This window comes from Mirounga angustirostris, unplaced genomic scaffold (assembly GCF_029215605.1).
Source record: "Mirounga angustirostris isolate CCGP_5_RB_7025 unplaced genomic scaffold, mMirAng1.0.hap1 SCAF_1, whole genome shotgun sequence".
NCBI classification, from domain to species: domain Eukaryota; kingdom Metazoa; phylum Chordata; class Mammalia; order Carnivora; family Phocidae; genus Mirounga; species Mirounga angustirostris.
In genome coordinates, this window is record NW_026991709.1 from 166,007,737 (window position 1) to 166,025,751 (window position 18,015).

Here is an 18,015-nt window from a genome sequence, read left to right on the forward strand (position 1 = left end):
ACCACTGGCTGGCCCAGAGCAACAGAACCCAAAGGGAAATAATCTCCCTAGGAACATGGGGGAGCAAATAGCCAGCGAATAAGAAGAAGCCCAAGAGGAACCCAGCTCTGTTCTGGCTCTTGAATTTGGCCCAGAGGAGGGCCAACCAACTTGTCCCACTTGTTTCTCAGGGCAGCAAACTGTATTTTTGGAGCTCATCGGGACATGTACCTACCTTCTGGACACACACAAAACACAGCGTTCCCCAAATGCAGCCGAAACCCTTTATTGGAGTCACCCTCCTAATGCCAAGAGTCACTGGTAGCTTTCCCAGGTGGTGTGCATGGACAGGTTGACCCCGGGTGGGAACTGAGTGCTGGTTGGTGCTGTTACAGTACAGATGAATGCAAAGACTTGCAGTAGCTGCCTCTTAGCAAATTCTCTTTCCTCCTGCCCGGTCGCGGGGGCATCGAGGTGGGGTAGGGGGCAGGCTGCAGGGCCACTGTGCTTCTGTGGCAGGGCTGTCTTTTCTTTCTGGCTTCCCAAAACTGTGTGCTTCCGTCTTGGGGGCAAATAGCAGTCCCTCAAGAGAAAGCGCTCGCCAGCAGGCCCGCCGAGAAGTACCGTGGGGCCAGCCTGGCCTGACTCGCCCTGCCCGGCCACCCCCATCACCCCCACCTGGCCTTACACTTCCTTCCGGAGCACCACCTTGATGTTGCTGCAAATCTGGCCCAGGGCGGCAAAGAGCGGGTTACAGAAGGTGCGGATGCAGAGGGAGTAGATGTGGCTGATGCACTGGATCTCGATCAGGTAGCTCTTAATGCACGGCACCACTGCCCAGATGTGGCAGAAGGAGATGCAGGCGAACAGGAAGCCCCAGAGCAGGGCCAGCGGGACTCCCAGCAGTGTGGACAGTAGGCGGTAGCACCAGTACTTGGAGACCGTGAAGGTGGTGTAGCTCACCTTCCACACGCTGTCGAAGCTGTAGGTGCCCACGGGCTCTGCGATCACGTCTTCGAAATCCACCTGCGGGGGCGGGGGGGAGGGCAATCTTTCGGTCACAACATCCACCCACTTCCTGCACTTCAGTGTGCCGGCGGCAGAACGCTCTGGAGGGCTGGTTGCACCTGCTGGCGGGGCCGCGTTGCCGGGGATCCTGACTCAGCACGGCCGGGGTGAGGCCTGACACTGCATTTCTGACAAGCTCCCCGGTGATGCCGGTGGTGCCCGGGAGCAGTGAGGCACGGAGCTGGGCCCACGCCCTCATCTTATGGGTGGATAAACAGGCCCTGGGGAGTTGCGTGACTTGCTTAAAGCCACCAGGACGTGCAAGGCATGTTTCCTAAATTCTGTGATTTTATGATCCTAGAGAGTTGGACAGTCCTGGTCATCCTGGGGATAAGGAGGAGACATCTAGCTAGGCTGGTCCCTGAAGGGAGCCAGGTGGAGGGAGGGGCGAGGGTTGGAGAAACATATTGGGCACGGCTAGGACCTCATGGGATGGACAGTGTGCACCCTCGGGGTGATGCAGGTGCTTCCAGAAGGCCAAGGGCAAGCCCAGCGTGGCCAGAGTGAGGCGGGAGGGGCCTGGCCAGACAGTCACTGTGATGAGCAGTCTCCGAAGCTCTAATTTGTGTGTGTGATGAGGACTTTTAGGACCTACTCTCTTAGCACCTTTCATATATGCCGCACGGTGTGGTGAAGCATAGTCACCGTGCTGTACCTTACATCCCCTGGACTCCTTATTTTATAACTGGAGGTTTGTTCCTTTTGACCCCCTTCGCTCACCACCCGCCCCGGCCTCAGCAACCACCAGCCTGTTGTCGGCAATCTGATCTGGATTTTGCGTAGCTGGCTGGGCCAGTGGTGGTTGGGAGAGAGGGCGCAGGTGGGGTCCAGTGGGGAGCCGTGGCAATATTCCAGGCGGGACCCACTGCCAGGCTGGTTTGGGGTGATGGCAGTGGGTTAGAGAGAGGCGCACAGGTCTGAGAGCTATTTTAGAATCTGGCATGTGGTGAAGTGAGGGCCATGCCGTCCTGGCTCGTAAAGGTGTCTGGTGCCGAGTCAGGCTCAGCAGGCCCGAGGCACCTCACCCTAGTCCCACGGCGACCTCGGACTTTCCTCTTCCTGCTGCCTACCCCAGCCCACCTTGCAGCTGGAAAGCACGGGTGCTCAGAGAATCCGGTTCACACTTTCCACTGTGAAATGTTGCTGAGGCCCCATTTGGGAAGTGGGAAAAAATAATCAGTAAACTTGAAAAAAAAAAAAGAGTACTTTAAGCCGAGTCATTTAACTAAACTTTCTTGAGTCCCCGTTATGCATTAAACACTATCATAGCTCATATGCGACGTCCTTTAACATCCCTAAGCTTTAGCTGTCCTGTCTGTGAAATGGGGACATGATCATCTTTCATGCTCCTGGGCCATTTGAATAAAAGCTGGTTGAATGAAATCTCAAACTCATCAGACTGAGGGTGGAGGGGTCACCTGTGGGGCCTGGGGGTGGGGGGCCAGAGCTCAAACATCAGTCTTCCAGGGGATCCTCTCATCTGGGCACAGAATTACTATTCAAATTGCTTTTAAATGACATAGCCACATTGCAGAAAATTCAGGAAATAGTAAAAGGAAAACAAAAGCATCTCCAATTTGTATTTCTCTAGTACTAACAATGTCCTTGCTTTGGTGCTTTTCTTTCCAGGGTGACTTTTTTGGGGGGAGGGAGTGGACACAACCCTGTTGTATGTATAATGGCGAGTCCTGTTTTTGTCACATGAGTATATTCTGAGCTTCCCGTGCCATGCCTCAGATCCCTGGATCCCCCTGGAGACCGCAGAGGATGAGGTCTCACCCAGGGGCTGGTATGTTCAAGGGGAGCAAAGTTGACAGCCTGGGATTTCAGGCTGCAGGTGATGTGAAAAGCTGACTCAGGGAGTCAGTAGGGCCTTCCCGGACCCCCTGTAAATCTCAGCCTCCAGCTGTCTCTGCTGGGGTTCAGCAGAGGTCATTTAACCTCTTAAAGGGGGGCCTGGATGGAAGGGCGAGGCTGGAGGGAAGAATATAAATATGGTCCTCATCTCAAAAAGATGGTACTTATTCCTGGAGGGCTTCTGGGAAGTGGTGGCAGGCTGGGAATTTGGTGGACTGTGAGCTTTGGAGGCAGAGATGGAAAACTGGTGTGCTGGATAATTGGAAAAGAAGTCCCAAGTTGGTTGAGGAGCACCTCATGGCTTTGGACAGTGGATGGAAAGGACTGGCATCTTCTCTATTTGGTTTATACGGGGCAAAAATTCGGAGTTGTTGTTTCTCTGGGGAGCTTTCAAATCTCAGAAGCTGGGGAGGATAGGCCTGGGCGACCATTCCAACCCTGACCTGGGTCCACCCAGAATGATTATCGAGGTTCAGTTAGATCCCTAGGGCCTGGGTCCTGTCCATTGCGGCATTCTGACCTCTGTCGCCTGCCCCTCCTCCATCATGGCCCTGCCCCAGCCTGATGCCTCTTAGCACCCTGGCTGGCTTCTGGTGCATGGGGCAGCCCCAGGAACTTTGCCAGCCGGAGGAGATATTGTCCCAGCAGGCACTTCCTCCTTCCTTCACTCTCCCACTTGGTGCCTGTGGCCTCCCTGCCCTTCCTGTGGCTGTTCCTTAGGATGGTGCCTCTGCTACTCACAGGTGACCCAGCCCTGCCTCCTCACCTCACAAGAGGCAGACAGCCCAGAGGTGGGAGGCAGGGCCCAGAGGTCTGGTCCTCGTTGACCAGAGAGACGTACCTCAAGGCAGGGCTCCCAGCCCCTTCTTTCCAGCCACCCGCCCTGCTCCTCTGTAGCCCAGCCTGCTTTGTTCATTTAGTCTCATGTATCCTGCCTTTCAACACATTTGATTATTTGTGTCTGGCCTCTGAGAGGTGGCAGCGTGGAAAAGAGCCCCGTTGGAAGTCACGCTCTGGAGGCTGGAGTCCAGCTCTGCTACTGACTGGCTCTGTAACCTTTTCTGAGCTTTTCTGTGCCTCAGCTTCTTGGATTCATCTCATAAAGTTTGTTGGAGGATTCAGTAAGTTAAGACATCTAAGTACTCAGAACACTGGCCGGCACAGAATACCGGATTAATCACCGTTAGCTGTTGTTGTGGGTTGTTACAGGGTGTTCTCGTCAAGAGGATGGTAGAGCCCCAAAAGTGGCTTGGCACACCAGTGACATGCTGCTCTGATGAGTGACTTTGGCAGATGACTTACACCTCTGAGCTTCACTTGCTCATCTGTAAAATGGGTTTGCTATTTCTTACAACCTTGTTATGAGGAATTGAAATAATTAATCATCCGTTCACCCCCCCCACCATCTATTCACCCACCCATCCATCTCTCATCCATCTATCCATCCATCCACCCACCCATCCACCCATCCATGCATTGATCCATGGATCTATCCATCCACCCATAGATATCCATGCATCCATCCTTCTATCCATTCAAACACAGATTCATTCAGCACCCACTCTGTGCTAGGCATACCACCTCTTGGGCAATGCTCAGCATAGTACCTGGCACTGGTAGGTGCTCAGTGGCAGTAATTATGTGTTCAGTTCTCATGTTCCTGTGAAAATATATCTCAGAAAATCTGTTGACACCCCAGATCCTAAGTGCAGTAATTCTGCGGCTTACCTCGTCGTAATTGTGTGCGTATGCACGCACACCTCCACCTGCACTGGTAAGATGGGTGCAGGCTTCTTTTCCCTCATTTCTGTTTACGGTAATAATCTCACTCCCCGGGACCTCTCTGTTGTGTCTGTTAATTATTACTTCTTTGCAGAAGACGTCGGTGCTGACATTTGAATTATTCCCTGTAATTGCCTTTGGGCACTGTGCATGGGGCGACTGCTCGTTTTCTGGGAATCAGAAAATGTGCTCTTGGGGGATGGGCTGTGTGGGCAGGCCCAGCTGTTCCTCTAACTCGGGCTGAGCCTTGGGATGGCTTTGGTCACAGCGCTGACTTTGGGGAGGTATTTATAAGACCCGGCTCAGGGAGATCTTAGGCAGTCACGCTGGTGTATCAGAAGCACACAGTGACTTCATTTCTGAATCCGTCTCTAAAGTGGAGGGGAGATGGCTTTTCCTGGGAGGGTGGTGGGGTGGGTGCTGGACCCATCGGCAGAACCTCAGGGCTTGGTGTGCAATTGGAGAGAGGGTAGAGGGTGGGAAGGGTGAACGTGGCTGCCCATTCAGTCGGTGTCCCCGTCTCTGGCATATTTATTTTTGGAACAGTGAGAGAGCCAGTTGATTAATCGGAATGAGCCAGCGCAGCCCCCACAGGCTCCAAGAGGATGGGGAAGGGTGCAGGGCAACAGCGCTGGGCTTTGCCAGAGGTTTCGGGGAAGGCCAGCAGCCACCCCCTGTCAAAAATACCTCCCCAGATTCCTGTATGACTCAGTCCTTGGGCATCCTGGGCCCTGGACAATTCAGATAGAGTATCTGTGGGTGGGGAAAGAGCTCTAGGCAGGGGGATAGACACCTGGTGCCAGTCTCTACTTGACCACTGAGTTGCTGTGTGATTTGGGGCATGGTGCTTTTCCTCTCTGGGCCTCCGGGGTTTTTTGTTTTGTTTTGTTTTGTTTTTGTTTTTTCGTTTGTTTTTAAACACACCAAGAGGACTGGGCCAAGAACCCTAGTGACTCAAAGCTCGATTTGGAGTCAGAACACCCAAGGGGAAGGTTTAGTTTTGCTGGGTCTTAGTTTTCTTGCCTAGTACCTTGCTACTTAAAGGGTGGTCCAGAGCTGGTGCCCCTCTTCCCAACAAGGTATGGACAGAAGTTGAGAGTAAGCATTTAGAAATAGTCACAGAAATTTGAGCCGGTCGTTGTATGTCTGGTAACCCTCATAATAATAAAAATTGGGGCTTACATTGTAGATGCCTATTTTTCATTTCATTGCCCTAGTAATTCATTTCTGTTGAATTTTGCCAAAGTGTTGGTGTTCAACAAATTGAAATTATTATAATAAAACTGGCCCTCTGCCCAGATAATTTGAGAAACATGGCTCAATAGAGTAGGAAGCTAAAATGGGGTGATAGCTGTAAAACAGCTGAAAAATGGCAATAATTATGATTGGTAATAACAATAATAGAATTCTATATGATCTGGGGGAACCAAAGCAATGCTCACAATGTGGCCCTTGTAGGTGGTTTCCGGCCATGTATCTTATATTTAGTATTTTGCCAGCTTTTGGATGGGGTGTTAACCAGTCTCCAGAGATGACCCCCAATTAGTCATGGCCCTGGGCATTTAAGCCCTTGCCTCTTCTCATCCCGTACTGAGTCTGGGCTTGCCCTAGGACTCGCTTTAATCACCCGAATGCAGGAGAAGGGATGCCGTGCCAGGTCCAGAACTAAGCCTCACAGAGGCCTGGAAGTTTCTGCCTTGGGGAGTCCCGAGCTGCCATATACGCTGATATAGAGACTGGTGGAGTTAGAAGTCTGTTACTATCCCCTGCTCTAGAGCCTGGTGGAGAGGCCACCTGAGGGAGAGACCTAGCCATGCCAGCCTCCCAGCTGCGCCCCGCCTTCCACCCGTCCCCGTTGAGGCACCAGGCATAGGAGGGAGCCAGCTCAACAGAGGCCCCAGGTGGCTGCCACCGCTTGAGAGGCCACCAGTGGGAGCAGTAGAAGTGCCCAGCTGCATCCACAGAACTGTAGGAGACCATCACAGGCTTGCTGCTTTACACCATTGAGTTTGGGGCGATTTGTGACCACAGCAATAGATAACCAACACAGTGTGTCTTGAGGGGAAACTGGTAATAACTCGGGACTCCAGGTTTCTCTTCTACAGGACAAGGGGGACTCTGTACTTGAAAGTGAAAAACACTCACCGGCCCTACCAAATAGGAATTTCTGGTGGCAGAACCCAGAAATCTGCATTTTAACCGGCTCCCCCAGGAAGTGGACCACCTTTTGAAAAGCTAGATTAGTTAATACCTAGGAGTCCCCATAACACTAAATTATAAATACCTCAGTTTGATTAGTCCAGTGGAGGTCTTCTGAGAGGTACCTGATAGGGGACCAGACATGTCCAAAAGGAAGAAACTGCCAACATAGAATGAGTGGCAGGTTGGATGGCCTCCCAAAACCCAGTCTCAACCTGCCCCTTCTGCTTTCTCCCACAAATTCTCTTTCAGATGCACTTAGTCCTGTCATTCTTCAGCAGGCAGAGTAGCAAAGAGGTTTCCTCTATGTGTCAGCTCTGCCTCACCAATGGTCTGTGGTTTCGTGGAAGAGTGCTGGGATCCATTAGTAATGTCTGCCATGGACATAGATTGAGGGGGTTGTGGCAGTAACCATCTCTCACGCTTGCCAGTGCCACCCAACATCCTTCTCAATTGTATGGCTTTTGCTTATTTTGTTCCCTCTTCTTCAAAAGGCTTATTCACATTTTAATTTTTTCCCCATTTTTTTTTAATGCACCTGGGCTCCTGTCTCCCCATGAAGCTGGCTCTTGATTTTCCCAGGCGAGAGTAAGGTCTTCCTCCCTTAAACCCCGGGACACTTCATCAGGGCCTAAACTATGGCGTTTAGCACCTTCTCCCAGATATTCTCATTATTTGAGTCTCATCCTCTCTGTTGGTTTGGATTCCTCTCAAGAGGAAGTACCAGGTCAGTGTCCTCTTTCTGCAACGGGGTGTCCAGGTGGGCCCAAACCGGGAGCAGAGTTTGCCGAACTGGTGGCTACTGGGTCCTTTGGGTGTTTCTTAGCCTGAGCTGATAGGCAAAGGGTGCGGTTTGTGTGTTTTTCTAAGGGAGGAGGGTGTTTAGTGGCAGATGTAGCTGTAGGATGGGCTGGGGTCATGTCTGGCCCCCTGCCCTCTTTGACCTTGAGTGGCTGCGGGGAGAGAGGTTGGAGCCTGAAGGTGAGAGGGACCTGTGTGACACTTTGGGCTCAAGCATTCCCACTTTAGGATCTGAGTGCCTCAGTGTGGGTTAGGGAGACAGCCCCGAGCCCTCTCAGAAAGAACTCAGAGGCCTTTGAGGTGAGGCTGCGGGTTTCCGAGCTGGGTCTGAAGGGAAGGAGGGAGAGCCCTGGGGACTGCTGCTGTACCTTCACATCCCCCAGAGCCTGGCATGCGGGCTCATGCGTGCTCATCCCCATCTCCTCTGAGACAACCCAGGACCTGGCACATAGTAGGCACTCAGGAACAATTCGTGGGATCCGTACTCTGGGAATGGTGGTGATGGTTGGCGGAGGAGGGAACGGGGTGTGTTCTAATCCCCAGGAGCCTCCCCTTAGCCCGAGACCCAGCCCCAAACCTTGGGGACCACAGTTCAAGTCTGGCAGGCTGTGCAGGGCTCTCCCTATGCCTTTGGCACCCATTTTCCAGCCCAGGTTCAAGGGCTGTACCAGGCCTTTGTTGGGGAAGTTTGGGGAAGTTTTGACTGGAAAGTCAAAAGGGAGCGCCTCCAGTCTACTGAGGGTCAAGTCCACAGACACCACGGGTCTCTCTCCTGCTCTGTGTCCTTGGCTTTTCTGTGTGAAACCTCAGCAGCTGCTGACAGAGGGGACGGGTCTCTCTCTTCACCACCCAGCTTCTGTTGATGCCAGTCCTCAGGCCAGAGAGGGAAAGGGATTTCCCTGGAGTCACACAGCAAGCCTGTGTCAGGCTGGGACCAGAACTTGGGTCTCTGTAGCTTGGTCTTATTCCGGCATCTTTCTGTGTCTCCCATTCTAGCCCATTAGCGCTGGTGAAACCAGCCTGACAGGTCCCTCCTCAGCTTTCATCTCCACCTATGCCTTGTTCCTCTTTCTCTCCATCTCTCTCACCCTCTCACTTCCTTTTCCTGCCGCCTCCCTCCATCTCGTCTTTGCCCCAGTTAATTAAAGAAACCCAGGTGCCCCAGGATCCCATTCAGACAGGTCCCCTGCCTAGCCAGCTCTCCTGTCTCTTCCTTCCTTTTATCTCTTTCACAAGACCGTACACAAACCCCAAGTTGGCTTTGACCTGTTTGTGCTATTTATCTGACTCCGTTCTATGATCCTCGTTCTGAATTTCAAAGCTTTTTCATTTCTCAGTTATTCAAAACAAAAGAAAGTCAAATAACTCCCCAAACCAGGGAACGTCCAATAAATACACCAAATAATCATCTCCTCTCGACAAGATTATCTGCAAGGCCTTTTGCTTAGCCGTTGAGGGATGTTTTCTGGGGTTCCGGAGAGACTGCTCTCAGCTCCTGGGGAGGCTGTCCCCAGCCCTCCCTCGGATTAGAACCTGGGCCTGGCTCACTCCAGGCTCGGTGGGGCCTGAGAGACTCTCTACACTTGTCAGCTGTTGTGGGTCTCTTTCAGAAGCCACATTCTCCCTTGGGATCCTCTTCTCTGCCCCCAGCAGCCGGCTAGGGACCGCCTGAAGGGGAACCTGGTTGTACAAGCTGGCCCCCGGCTGCCTTGTCTTGTCCTGCACGCTCCTCCAAGCTCCACCTCCGCTCACGCTTGTCACACCCTTGCTGTGCACCAGCGACTGTGTTAGGCACTTTCCAATCCCTTATTTCTTTTATTCCTCGCGTTATACTTTTATTTGCACAGCACTGCTCGGAGAGTCCTGTACCTGGTGGAGGTAAATGATATTATGTTCATTTTACAGAGGGAACTCAGGTCCTGAAAACCTAGGTGGCTTGTCCAGGGTCATGGCTTTTAGGTAGAAGAGAGTAAATTTGAAACCAGGCCTTTTAAAGCCGAATTCGGGACTCTTTCCTCCAGACCGCACTGCACGAACCACGATGAATACTATTTTACATTTATCTAGTAATTTCCCCCTTGTGGCACTTCTCACACTGGGCCATCAGTACCCTGTGGGCACCCTTAATGATACAGATAAATACAGTAATAGCATAGTATGAGCTATGATGGGGGAAATGCCTGGAGGGAAGTTGGAGCATGGAGGAGGGAGCGACTGTCTGCCTGGAGGAGCTGAGGAAGGCTTCCTGGAAGAGGTGACATTTGAGTTGGGTCTTGAAAGTGGAGCAGGGCATTCACCGCAGGGAAGAGAGGGGGGGGGATGCTCCTTGACACAGGAGTATGTTCTGGCTGATGTGGCCGGCTCCTGGCGTTGGAGCTGGAAGGCGGAAGAAGAAGGTTGGGGCCCGATCGTGTTGGGGCTTGAAGGCCATGGGGAGACGTTAAAGTTTATTGGGCAGGGGAGGTGTCCCACCGACGGATGACAGCATAGGGGCTGTGCTTCTGAGCAAGCCCAGAGCCACACTGTCTAGTCCAGTGGCCACGAGCTTTGAGCACTTGACCTATGACCAGGGCAACAGAAGAATTCTAAATCTTGTTTAATTTTAATTCAAATGTAAAAGATGATACTTCATTCTGAGATGGGAAAACTTTTTAAAAATGTTTGGAACGATTTGGGCCTGTGACTTGATTTCAACTGTACATTTTATGAGATCTTAAGACAAAACAAGGATTTCTGATCCATGTGGAGGCTGAACTGATAGGCAGCCTAAGTGTAAGCTACAGGCTGCATTTCAAACATGAAAACAGACTGTAATAGCGCATGATAATTGTTTTATATCAGTTACATGCTGAAATGATACTATTTTGGAAATACTGTGTTAAATCAAAAATATCACGAAAATTTCACCTGTTTGTTTTTCCTCTTTAAAATTGTGGCTGCTTAGAGAATGTACAATGACATCAGGTGATTGTATAATGGGTCGCATTGTGTTTCTACTGGTAAGGGCTGATCTGTGATTCTGATGCATTTAGTAGGACCCAGGGGGCCCCAGGCACCTGCCCTTTTAACAGCCCTTCCTGTGACTCCCATGCGAGGGGTGGGCACCCTGCTTCCAGGAATTCTGCTGAAAGATCCCTGTGGCTACTGGGCGGAGGTTGGAGCGAGGGTGTGGGCCTGGAGGCGGCCAGGGTGCTAGTGGCATCCAGACGAGGAAAGGGGCTGACTCAGGCAGTGGCCATGGGGGAGACGCCCCAAAAGCTGGGTAACTGTCCTCTGAGCACTGCCTTTCGGGAGCCCGGTGCCCTCCGAGAGGCCTCTGCCCTGGCCTGGCCGTAGGACCTGGGGTCAAGCGGGGAGCTGGCATGAGTGCTGGGCATGGCCCCCACACCATGGGCAGTGGACACGGGGCAGTGCTCTGGGGGAATTAATGCGTACTGGAAGCCACCCTCTGGGGATTAACCCCGCGCCCACTGCGGAGACCGCAGAAATAAGCCCTGGCGCAGAAAAGAGCCCAAGTTGGCCACCCGTTGGTCTTCATCCTGGGATGAGGGCCAGGAGCTAATGGGAAGAGCCGTTACCTGACAGCATTTCAGTACTAAATGCATCAGAATCACAGATCAGCCCTTACCAGTAGAAATACAATGTGACCCATTAGCTAATGGCACTTGCCTCTGTGAGTCGCCTCCCCGCCCCACACCTGCGTCATGTATGTCCGGCTGAGGTTTTGCTCTTGTTTATGCTAAACGTTCTTTGGGGGGGTACATGCTGGCTTTTGAGGGAGGATTTGGAGCAGACCGAGGAACAGGGCCTCTCGTCGGGGAAGCCGGTCGTGGTTGTGCATGGATCAGAGCCCTCCCCCGTCCTGTGCCCAGACGCTCTGCAGACCCGACACCCTCCGGGCAGCGGTGCTCAGACAGGCCCGCCGAGCCTACCTTCACTATGTCCTCGTTAATGTTCTTGGGGTCTCGGTTCACCAGGTCGATCTCCTTGCAGTGGATGTCCTTGACAATCTGGGCCTCCAGGTCTTTGTGCTCTTCGGCCATCATTGTGGAGCTGGGGGACCGCGGGAGGAGACCTGAGCCGTGTGGCCAGTGTGGCTGAAAAGACTTGGGGCAGGGACACAGTTCAGTGTCCCCAGACTTGTGCCCCTGCCGGCTAAGCAGGCCCCACCCAGCATGCCCTCTGACAGCTGTCCCACATAACTTCAGCCTGTCTCTCGCTAACGCCTCTGTGGCAGGCCTCCAAGCTAAAATTAAGACTGGAGCTCTGCTGGAAGGCCCAGCGCTCCTTACAGGGGCCTCACCCGAGCGAGAGCAGAGGCTTTGGCATCTGTGGGCCACGGGGCATCTGGGCTGTTGGTGCAGGCCCTGGGATTCACCCCCTGCCATCAGCATGCGGGCAGCTCTGGGAGGGGAGGAGGGGTTGGCCCGCAGCTCGGCCTCTTGCGGGGCCAGGAGCTTTGGGACACCTCGCCTCTCCGCCCGCCACGCTCCCACCTGGAGAATGGGGCTGCGCTAGTAACAATCAGGGGCTCTGCCTGCCCTCCTGGAGAGGAGGAGATGAGCTGGCGTGTGGGAAGGGGCTTCGGGACCTGAAATGCTGTCTGGTAGGGGTTCTCACTGGAGTCGTTAGTACCTGGCCCTGCCGTTTGGGGGCCTGGAGCAGGGCTGAGTCTTTCCCACTTCTGGGGTTTCCCCTGGAGGGGAGTTGATGGACTGTGGGGGGAGACAGAGAAGCAGACCACTGATGGGGCTGCCCACCCTCCTGTGCCTTTTTGATGCCACGTGGAGGGGACATGAAGTCCATGTTTATGCTGCCCTTTGCTCTGCCCCTAGTGACAGTTCCCGGGGTGCTCATGGGCCCCAGACGCTGCACGGGCGTGAGTGGGATGTTCCTCTCCAAGGTGTCTGCTCAGTTTTCCTGGGTCCTCAGGCATCACTCAAGGCCCCCCCGCCCCGAAGGATGAAGACTCTGAGTGCCCAGGTGCCAGGGTCTGTGCATCCATTCACCCATCCTCCCACTCATTCATTCAGGATTTGCTAACAGCTGGGGACAAACAGACCAATCAAGCTCTCTTCCTGCCTGGAGGATCTCATAGTCTGTGGGGACAGACTGATTAAAAAATAAGTAATTATGATAGGGTGTGGCAAGTGCTATAGCTCAGAGGTATTTTACAAACAACTTACCTTAAGAGGCCCACAGGGGCTCTGACAGCTTACTCTGAGGGCATCAAGGAAGACTTCCTAGAGGAGGTAGCTTTAGAGTTAGGTGTTAAAAGGCAAGCAGGAGTTCATTACCTAGAATATTTCAGGTGAAAAGACCATAGGTGTCAGAGGACTGGTGTGAACTAGGATGCTGAGAAGTGTGCAGTGGCCAGGGCCTGGTTGTCTGGTGGGGGTGAGGCAGGACATAAGGCTCAGCTTGGGCCTGGGTGGGAAGGATCCCAAATGTCATACTAAGTAGTATGGATTTTTTTTTAAAGATTTTATTTATGAGAGAGAGAGAGCATGAGCAGGGGGGGAGGAGGGGCACAGGGAAAGGGAGAAGCAGGTTCCCCACCGAACAGGGACAGCCCGACTTGGGGCTCTATCCCAGGACCCTGAGATCATGACCTGAGCCAAAGGCAGATGCTTAACCATCTGCTTAACCGACTGAGCCACCCAGGCACCCCCGAAAGAGTATGGATTTTACAGAGGTATTGGGAAGCCCTTAAAGACTTCAGTGCAGCAGAGGGTCTATTGGAATGATGTGTGAGGATGATCACTGGTGGTTAGAGCCGGGTGAGTTTGAGGCAGGAAGACAGTCAAAAAGCTCAAGGCAAAGAGCTGGCCTCTGTCAGTAATTTCTCTTGGCTATTATCTAATAAAATGCAAAATACTTGTGGCTGGTGCAAGGTGGGAGCTCCTCCCCCCACCACATAATACAAATAGATAGTTCAGAACTACTGTGGGAGCTCTATTATGTCATCAGGCTCCCAGACCTCCATCTTTCTGTTCTGCTGTTCTTATAGTCACCTCATAGGCACAAGGTGGCTGCCGCTCTTCCAGCCATCAGATGAAAGAGGAAAAGGGGGCGAGGGTGCACCAGGAAAAGGCATCTGCCAGCTAAGTCAGCTCCAATAGAAAGCTTTCCCAGAAGTCCGACTTGACAAGTTTTGTTTGTCATTGGCCATCCCTCTTGGCCAACGAGGCCAGGAAATGCAGGTAGCCCCCACAGCGTCACTAGGGATAAATGGTAGGCAACTAGCAAACTCTCTTGCTAGCTCTCTTAGGAATTACCTGTTTGTTTTTTCCTTCACCCCCCTGCCTGGGCCCCCAGGTCGTGGGAATATGGACCTTCTGCTGTGAAGAGTTGAGACGAAGGAAATGTTGCTGCCTGTGTTCACATGGGATACGGCAGGGATCTGAGCCTGAGCTTGAGTTTTGTCCCCTGCAGGACCAGATGTGTCTGGTCAAAAGCCAGGGCAGCTGGGGCAGTAGTAATTCACAAGGGATGCAGGAGGAGCTGCCTGGAGCAGGCTCATCGTAAAGGACAAGTGGTGGTAACAGATAATAGTAATGACTGTGGACAACTGTGTTTTTCAAAGATGGCCACATCTGTGCTCTTACAGGAGGAATGACTCTCTTCCACTAAACGGGGTCTGTGCCCTTCCCTGTTAATCTGGGTGGGGGGTTAGATTATTCTGACCTAGAGAGCATGGCAGTGCTGATGCACTGTGACTTTTTTTTTTTTTTAAAGATTTTATTTATTTATTTGACAGAGAGATAGAGAGCACAAGTAGGCAGAGAGGCAGGCAGAGGGAGAGGGACAAGCAGACTCTCCACTGAGCAGGGAGCCCGATGTGGGACTCAATCCCAGGACCCTGGGATCATGACCTGAGCCGAAGGCAGCCGCTTAACCGACTGAGCCACCCAGGCGCCCCTGCTCTGTGACTTTTGGGCCAGGCCATAGGAAGGATACAGCTGCCTGGCTCTCGCCTCTCAGGACTCCTGCCCTTGGAAATCAGCTGGGGGCTGAGGAAGCCCAAAGGAGCCCACGTGGAGAGACCACGTGCGGAAGGGTCCAAGGCCCCCAGCTGGCTGGCGACACCAGCTGCCCGACGGGAGAGTGAGTGAGGCTTTGGACGAGGCCAATCCCTGGGCTTCATGTCACCCCTAAACCCCCGTGGCTTCTGGCTGAAGCCCAGACGTCGTGGGACAGACACGCTGCTCTGCGTCCTGTCTCAATATCTAAACCACAGAGGCCACGAACATCCCTTTTTGATGCCACTGAGTTTGAGGGTAGCTAGTTTACAGTTACAGGAACTAGCACAGTGAGTGCTCACTGCAGGAACAGCAGCTGCTTTGTTGAGGTTCACCATGCGCTGGTGCCTTGAGAAGGGACTCTCGGTGTGCCTGAGTTGTCCCCTTGGTCCTGTGAAAGGGTGGCTGCCTCGAGATGGTGGTCGATGCTGAGGAGGTCGTGGGGCAGCTCATACACATTTTGCGTGTCGGAGGAAGAAGATGCTGTGGCCTGAAGTGACCCGGGAGAAATTTCTGCCAGCGGGTGGCACTGCAGCGGGACCAGAAGTCTGAGTGGAATTAGAGAGGCAGGGTGGGAAGAGCCAGATGCCAGAGGCGGAAAAAGAGCCATCTCATTTCATTCTGACGATCCTATTTCCAAAGGCGATGTAGTGGGAAGAGACTTTAACTCAGGAACTGTTACGAACTCAGGCCTGAGGTCTTCTCCTGGCCCCATCGCTAACTGGTTTCGTGACCTCGTGTCGGCTCTTGACCTTCCCTGTGCCCACCTGTCAGATGTGGATGGCGATCCTCACCCGAGACTCTGTGCCTCACACCCAGGGACAACACTAACAGGGCACCCATGGGCCCATATACCCACAGAGGAGACATTACAAAGAACATACTGGAAGATGAAGCTTTCGAGTCAGCCCTGGGGCGATGCTCCTGACACGGGAGCACAGTAAAGGAGGCAGAGTGACTTTCCAAAGCCCATTTTGTGCCTGTGGTTTTGTGGAGGACGCTGCGTTCTTACTTTAAAGCCATTTTGTTGTTGTTGTTTGGCTTGCTCAGGGAGAGAGGGAAAAATCTTTGAAAATGGGCCGTGTAGGAAGACATAAATCTGTGGAGTGTGAAAAGGGGAAGTAATAGGAAAGATGATATAGACCGACTCACCAGGAGAGTCATAGCATTATAGTCTGAAGACTCAATTAACTGTCAGATTGAAGGCTGCATTAACCAGCAAGATTTATCACTTATGCAGAAGTCTCCAAAAGAGGTAAGGCAAGGATGCATAGAGAAGGAAATCTTTTTGTTTTTCGTTGGAGTTTTAGATCTAGGCAGAGGGCCTCTATTTTCTGTTTACTACTTGGCTTTTGGAGTCTGCATTTAGAAGACACATCACAGCATTCCAGAGCTAGAAGAGACCCTGTTTCTGCATTTTACAGATGAAGAGTGTTGGTTGCTGGAGGGGAAAGCTAAGGATTTGGAGATATAAGAAGAACTGGGAGTGATTGACCATCTGCCAATCAGCAGGCCACTCCCCTCCAACCTTCAGTTTACTCCTCTATATAATGATAAGGACACCATCCCCTCTTACCAGATTTTGGTACCTGATTCCTACCAGAGATTTTGGAGGTTTTTAGAATGTTTTCCAAAAAGGGCAATGCAATCTCAGGATGCATTAATAAAGATATACCATCCAGAATGATGGAGGTGACTTATTTACTCAACTCTGCACTGGTCAGACCATAGTGGGAGCCTGGTACATAGTGGGAGCCTTGGGCTTCATGCTCCAAGAGAGGTTTTGGGAAACTAGATCCTGTCTAGATAGGGTAAATAAGATGGTGCAAGAGCTAGAAGCATGTCTTATGAGAAACAGAACAATGTCAGTTTGAAGGAGAGAAGACTGAAGGGGAAGAACAGAAGAATCTTACTCAAATCCGTGAGAGCTTAAGGGATGAGATTTATTCTGAGTGGTCCCGAGGACTGGTGAGTAAGTGGCAGACTTTGGCTTCATTCAACCCAGTGCCCGGTTCATGGTAGGCCTCTTGATAATGGTCACTGATAGGATTACTGTCAAGGGTACCAGGAAGAACTGACTCTCAGTTGTCTACTAGGCTGCTCCAGAAAGGAGTGAGCTTCCCAAAGCTGGAATTGTTCAGGTAGAGGGTGAAAGGGGGTCAAGGGTTGGAAAAGTACAGGGAAAAGTAGGCAAACTTTGGGGCCAGATAGTAAATATTCTAGACAGGAACAGCTACATAATTTGCAGGACCCATTGAAAAACAAAAATGTGGGGGCACCTGGGTGGCTCAGATGGTTGGGCGTCTGCCTTCGGCTCAGGTCATGATCCCAGGGTCCTGGGATCGAGCCCCACATTGGGCTCCTGACTCAGCAGGGAGCCTGCTTCTCCCTCTCCCTCTGCCTCTCTCCCTGCTCATGCTCTCTCTCTCTCTCTCTATCTCTGTGTCTCAAATGAATAAATAAAATCTTTAAAGAAAAACAAAAATGTGGGGCCCCTTGCTAAAAATAATTACGAATTTCAAGATGGCGGTGGCAGAGCATTAAACTAAGCTTGTGGCATCTTCTAAGTCTGGGGCGCCGTGGGTTGCATTCCCATGAAGTTGCCCCTGGTTTTGGGCCCTGCGAGTCATATCGTCTCTGTCACTATGATTCAGCTCTGCTGTTGTAGCACGAAAGCCACAGACCATACATAAATCAAGGGGCATGGTTGTGTGTTGGTAAAACTTTATTTATAAAAATAAGTGGCGACCAGATTTGGACCCACGGGCTGTAGCGTGCTAACTGCTGTAGGGTGCTGAGAGGCTCATGAGAACCACGGCAGGACGGCGTCATGCCCGAGCCTCTGCCCAGGTTTAAGCACCACAGAGTTGCTTCTCCTGCCTTCTTCTTCCACCCAAGGGAAGACTCTATCTCTGCCTCAAGTCCCACACCTCACTGGGATTCCTCGAGTCCTAATCTCCCTTTCCGTCAGGGAATGAGAGTAAGTAAATGAACCCAAGTCTCCATATTCCCCGCTAGGGTCATTGCCAAAACAGGGGAGACTGGGCCCTGCCGTTCGTTGCTCAGGTGGAGTCCACTTTGCCTCCCAGGTGAGAGTAAAGGCATGGAATGTTTGCCAGCCTCGAGGACCCACAGCAACACTGTTCAGGAACAACACTGGAGCAGGCTCTGGGGAAGGGGCTGTGTGTGCCCGTGGATGAGACTGCTGTTTGCTGGATTTTTTCCAGACCCAGCGGAGGCCTTGCTCTCTGAGAACAGCAGGAGCTTCTGTGTTCAGCGTGACTCCTTTATTGCACAACCACGAAGG

The 18,015-nt window shown here is 52.2% G+C and overlaps 1 protein-coding gene across 1 annotated transcript; it reads right to left on the reverse strand.

Moving 5' to 3' along the window:
• Positions 1-249: 249 nt before the first annotated feature.
• CAV3 (caveolin 3) lies at positions 250-11,862 on the reverse strand. The gene is made up of 2 exons (XM_045861926.3): positions 11,619-11,862; positions 250-1,005 (listed from the first exon to the last, which is right to left on the reverse strand). The coding sequence occupies exons 1-2, from the start codon at positions 11,730-11,732 to the stop codon at positions 664-666; spliced, it is 456 nt and encodes a 151-aa protein (XP_045717882.1). The 5' UTR covers positions 11,733-11,862; the 3' UTR covers positions 250-663.
• Between the last annotated feature and the right edge of the window lie 6,153 nt (positions 11,863-18,015).

Coding starts and splice junctions, on each gene's coding strand:
- CAV3 (XM_045861926.3), bottom strand. CDS start 11,732: ATGATGGCCGAAGAGCACAAAGACCTGGAGGCCCAGATTGTCAAGGAC. Junction 1,006..11,618: donor TTAACGAGGACATAGTGAAG/GTAGGCTCGGCG, acceptor CCGCCCCCGCAG/GTGGATTTCGAAGACGTGAT.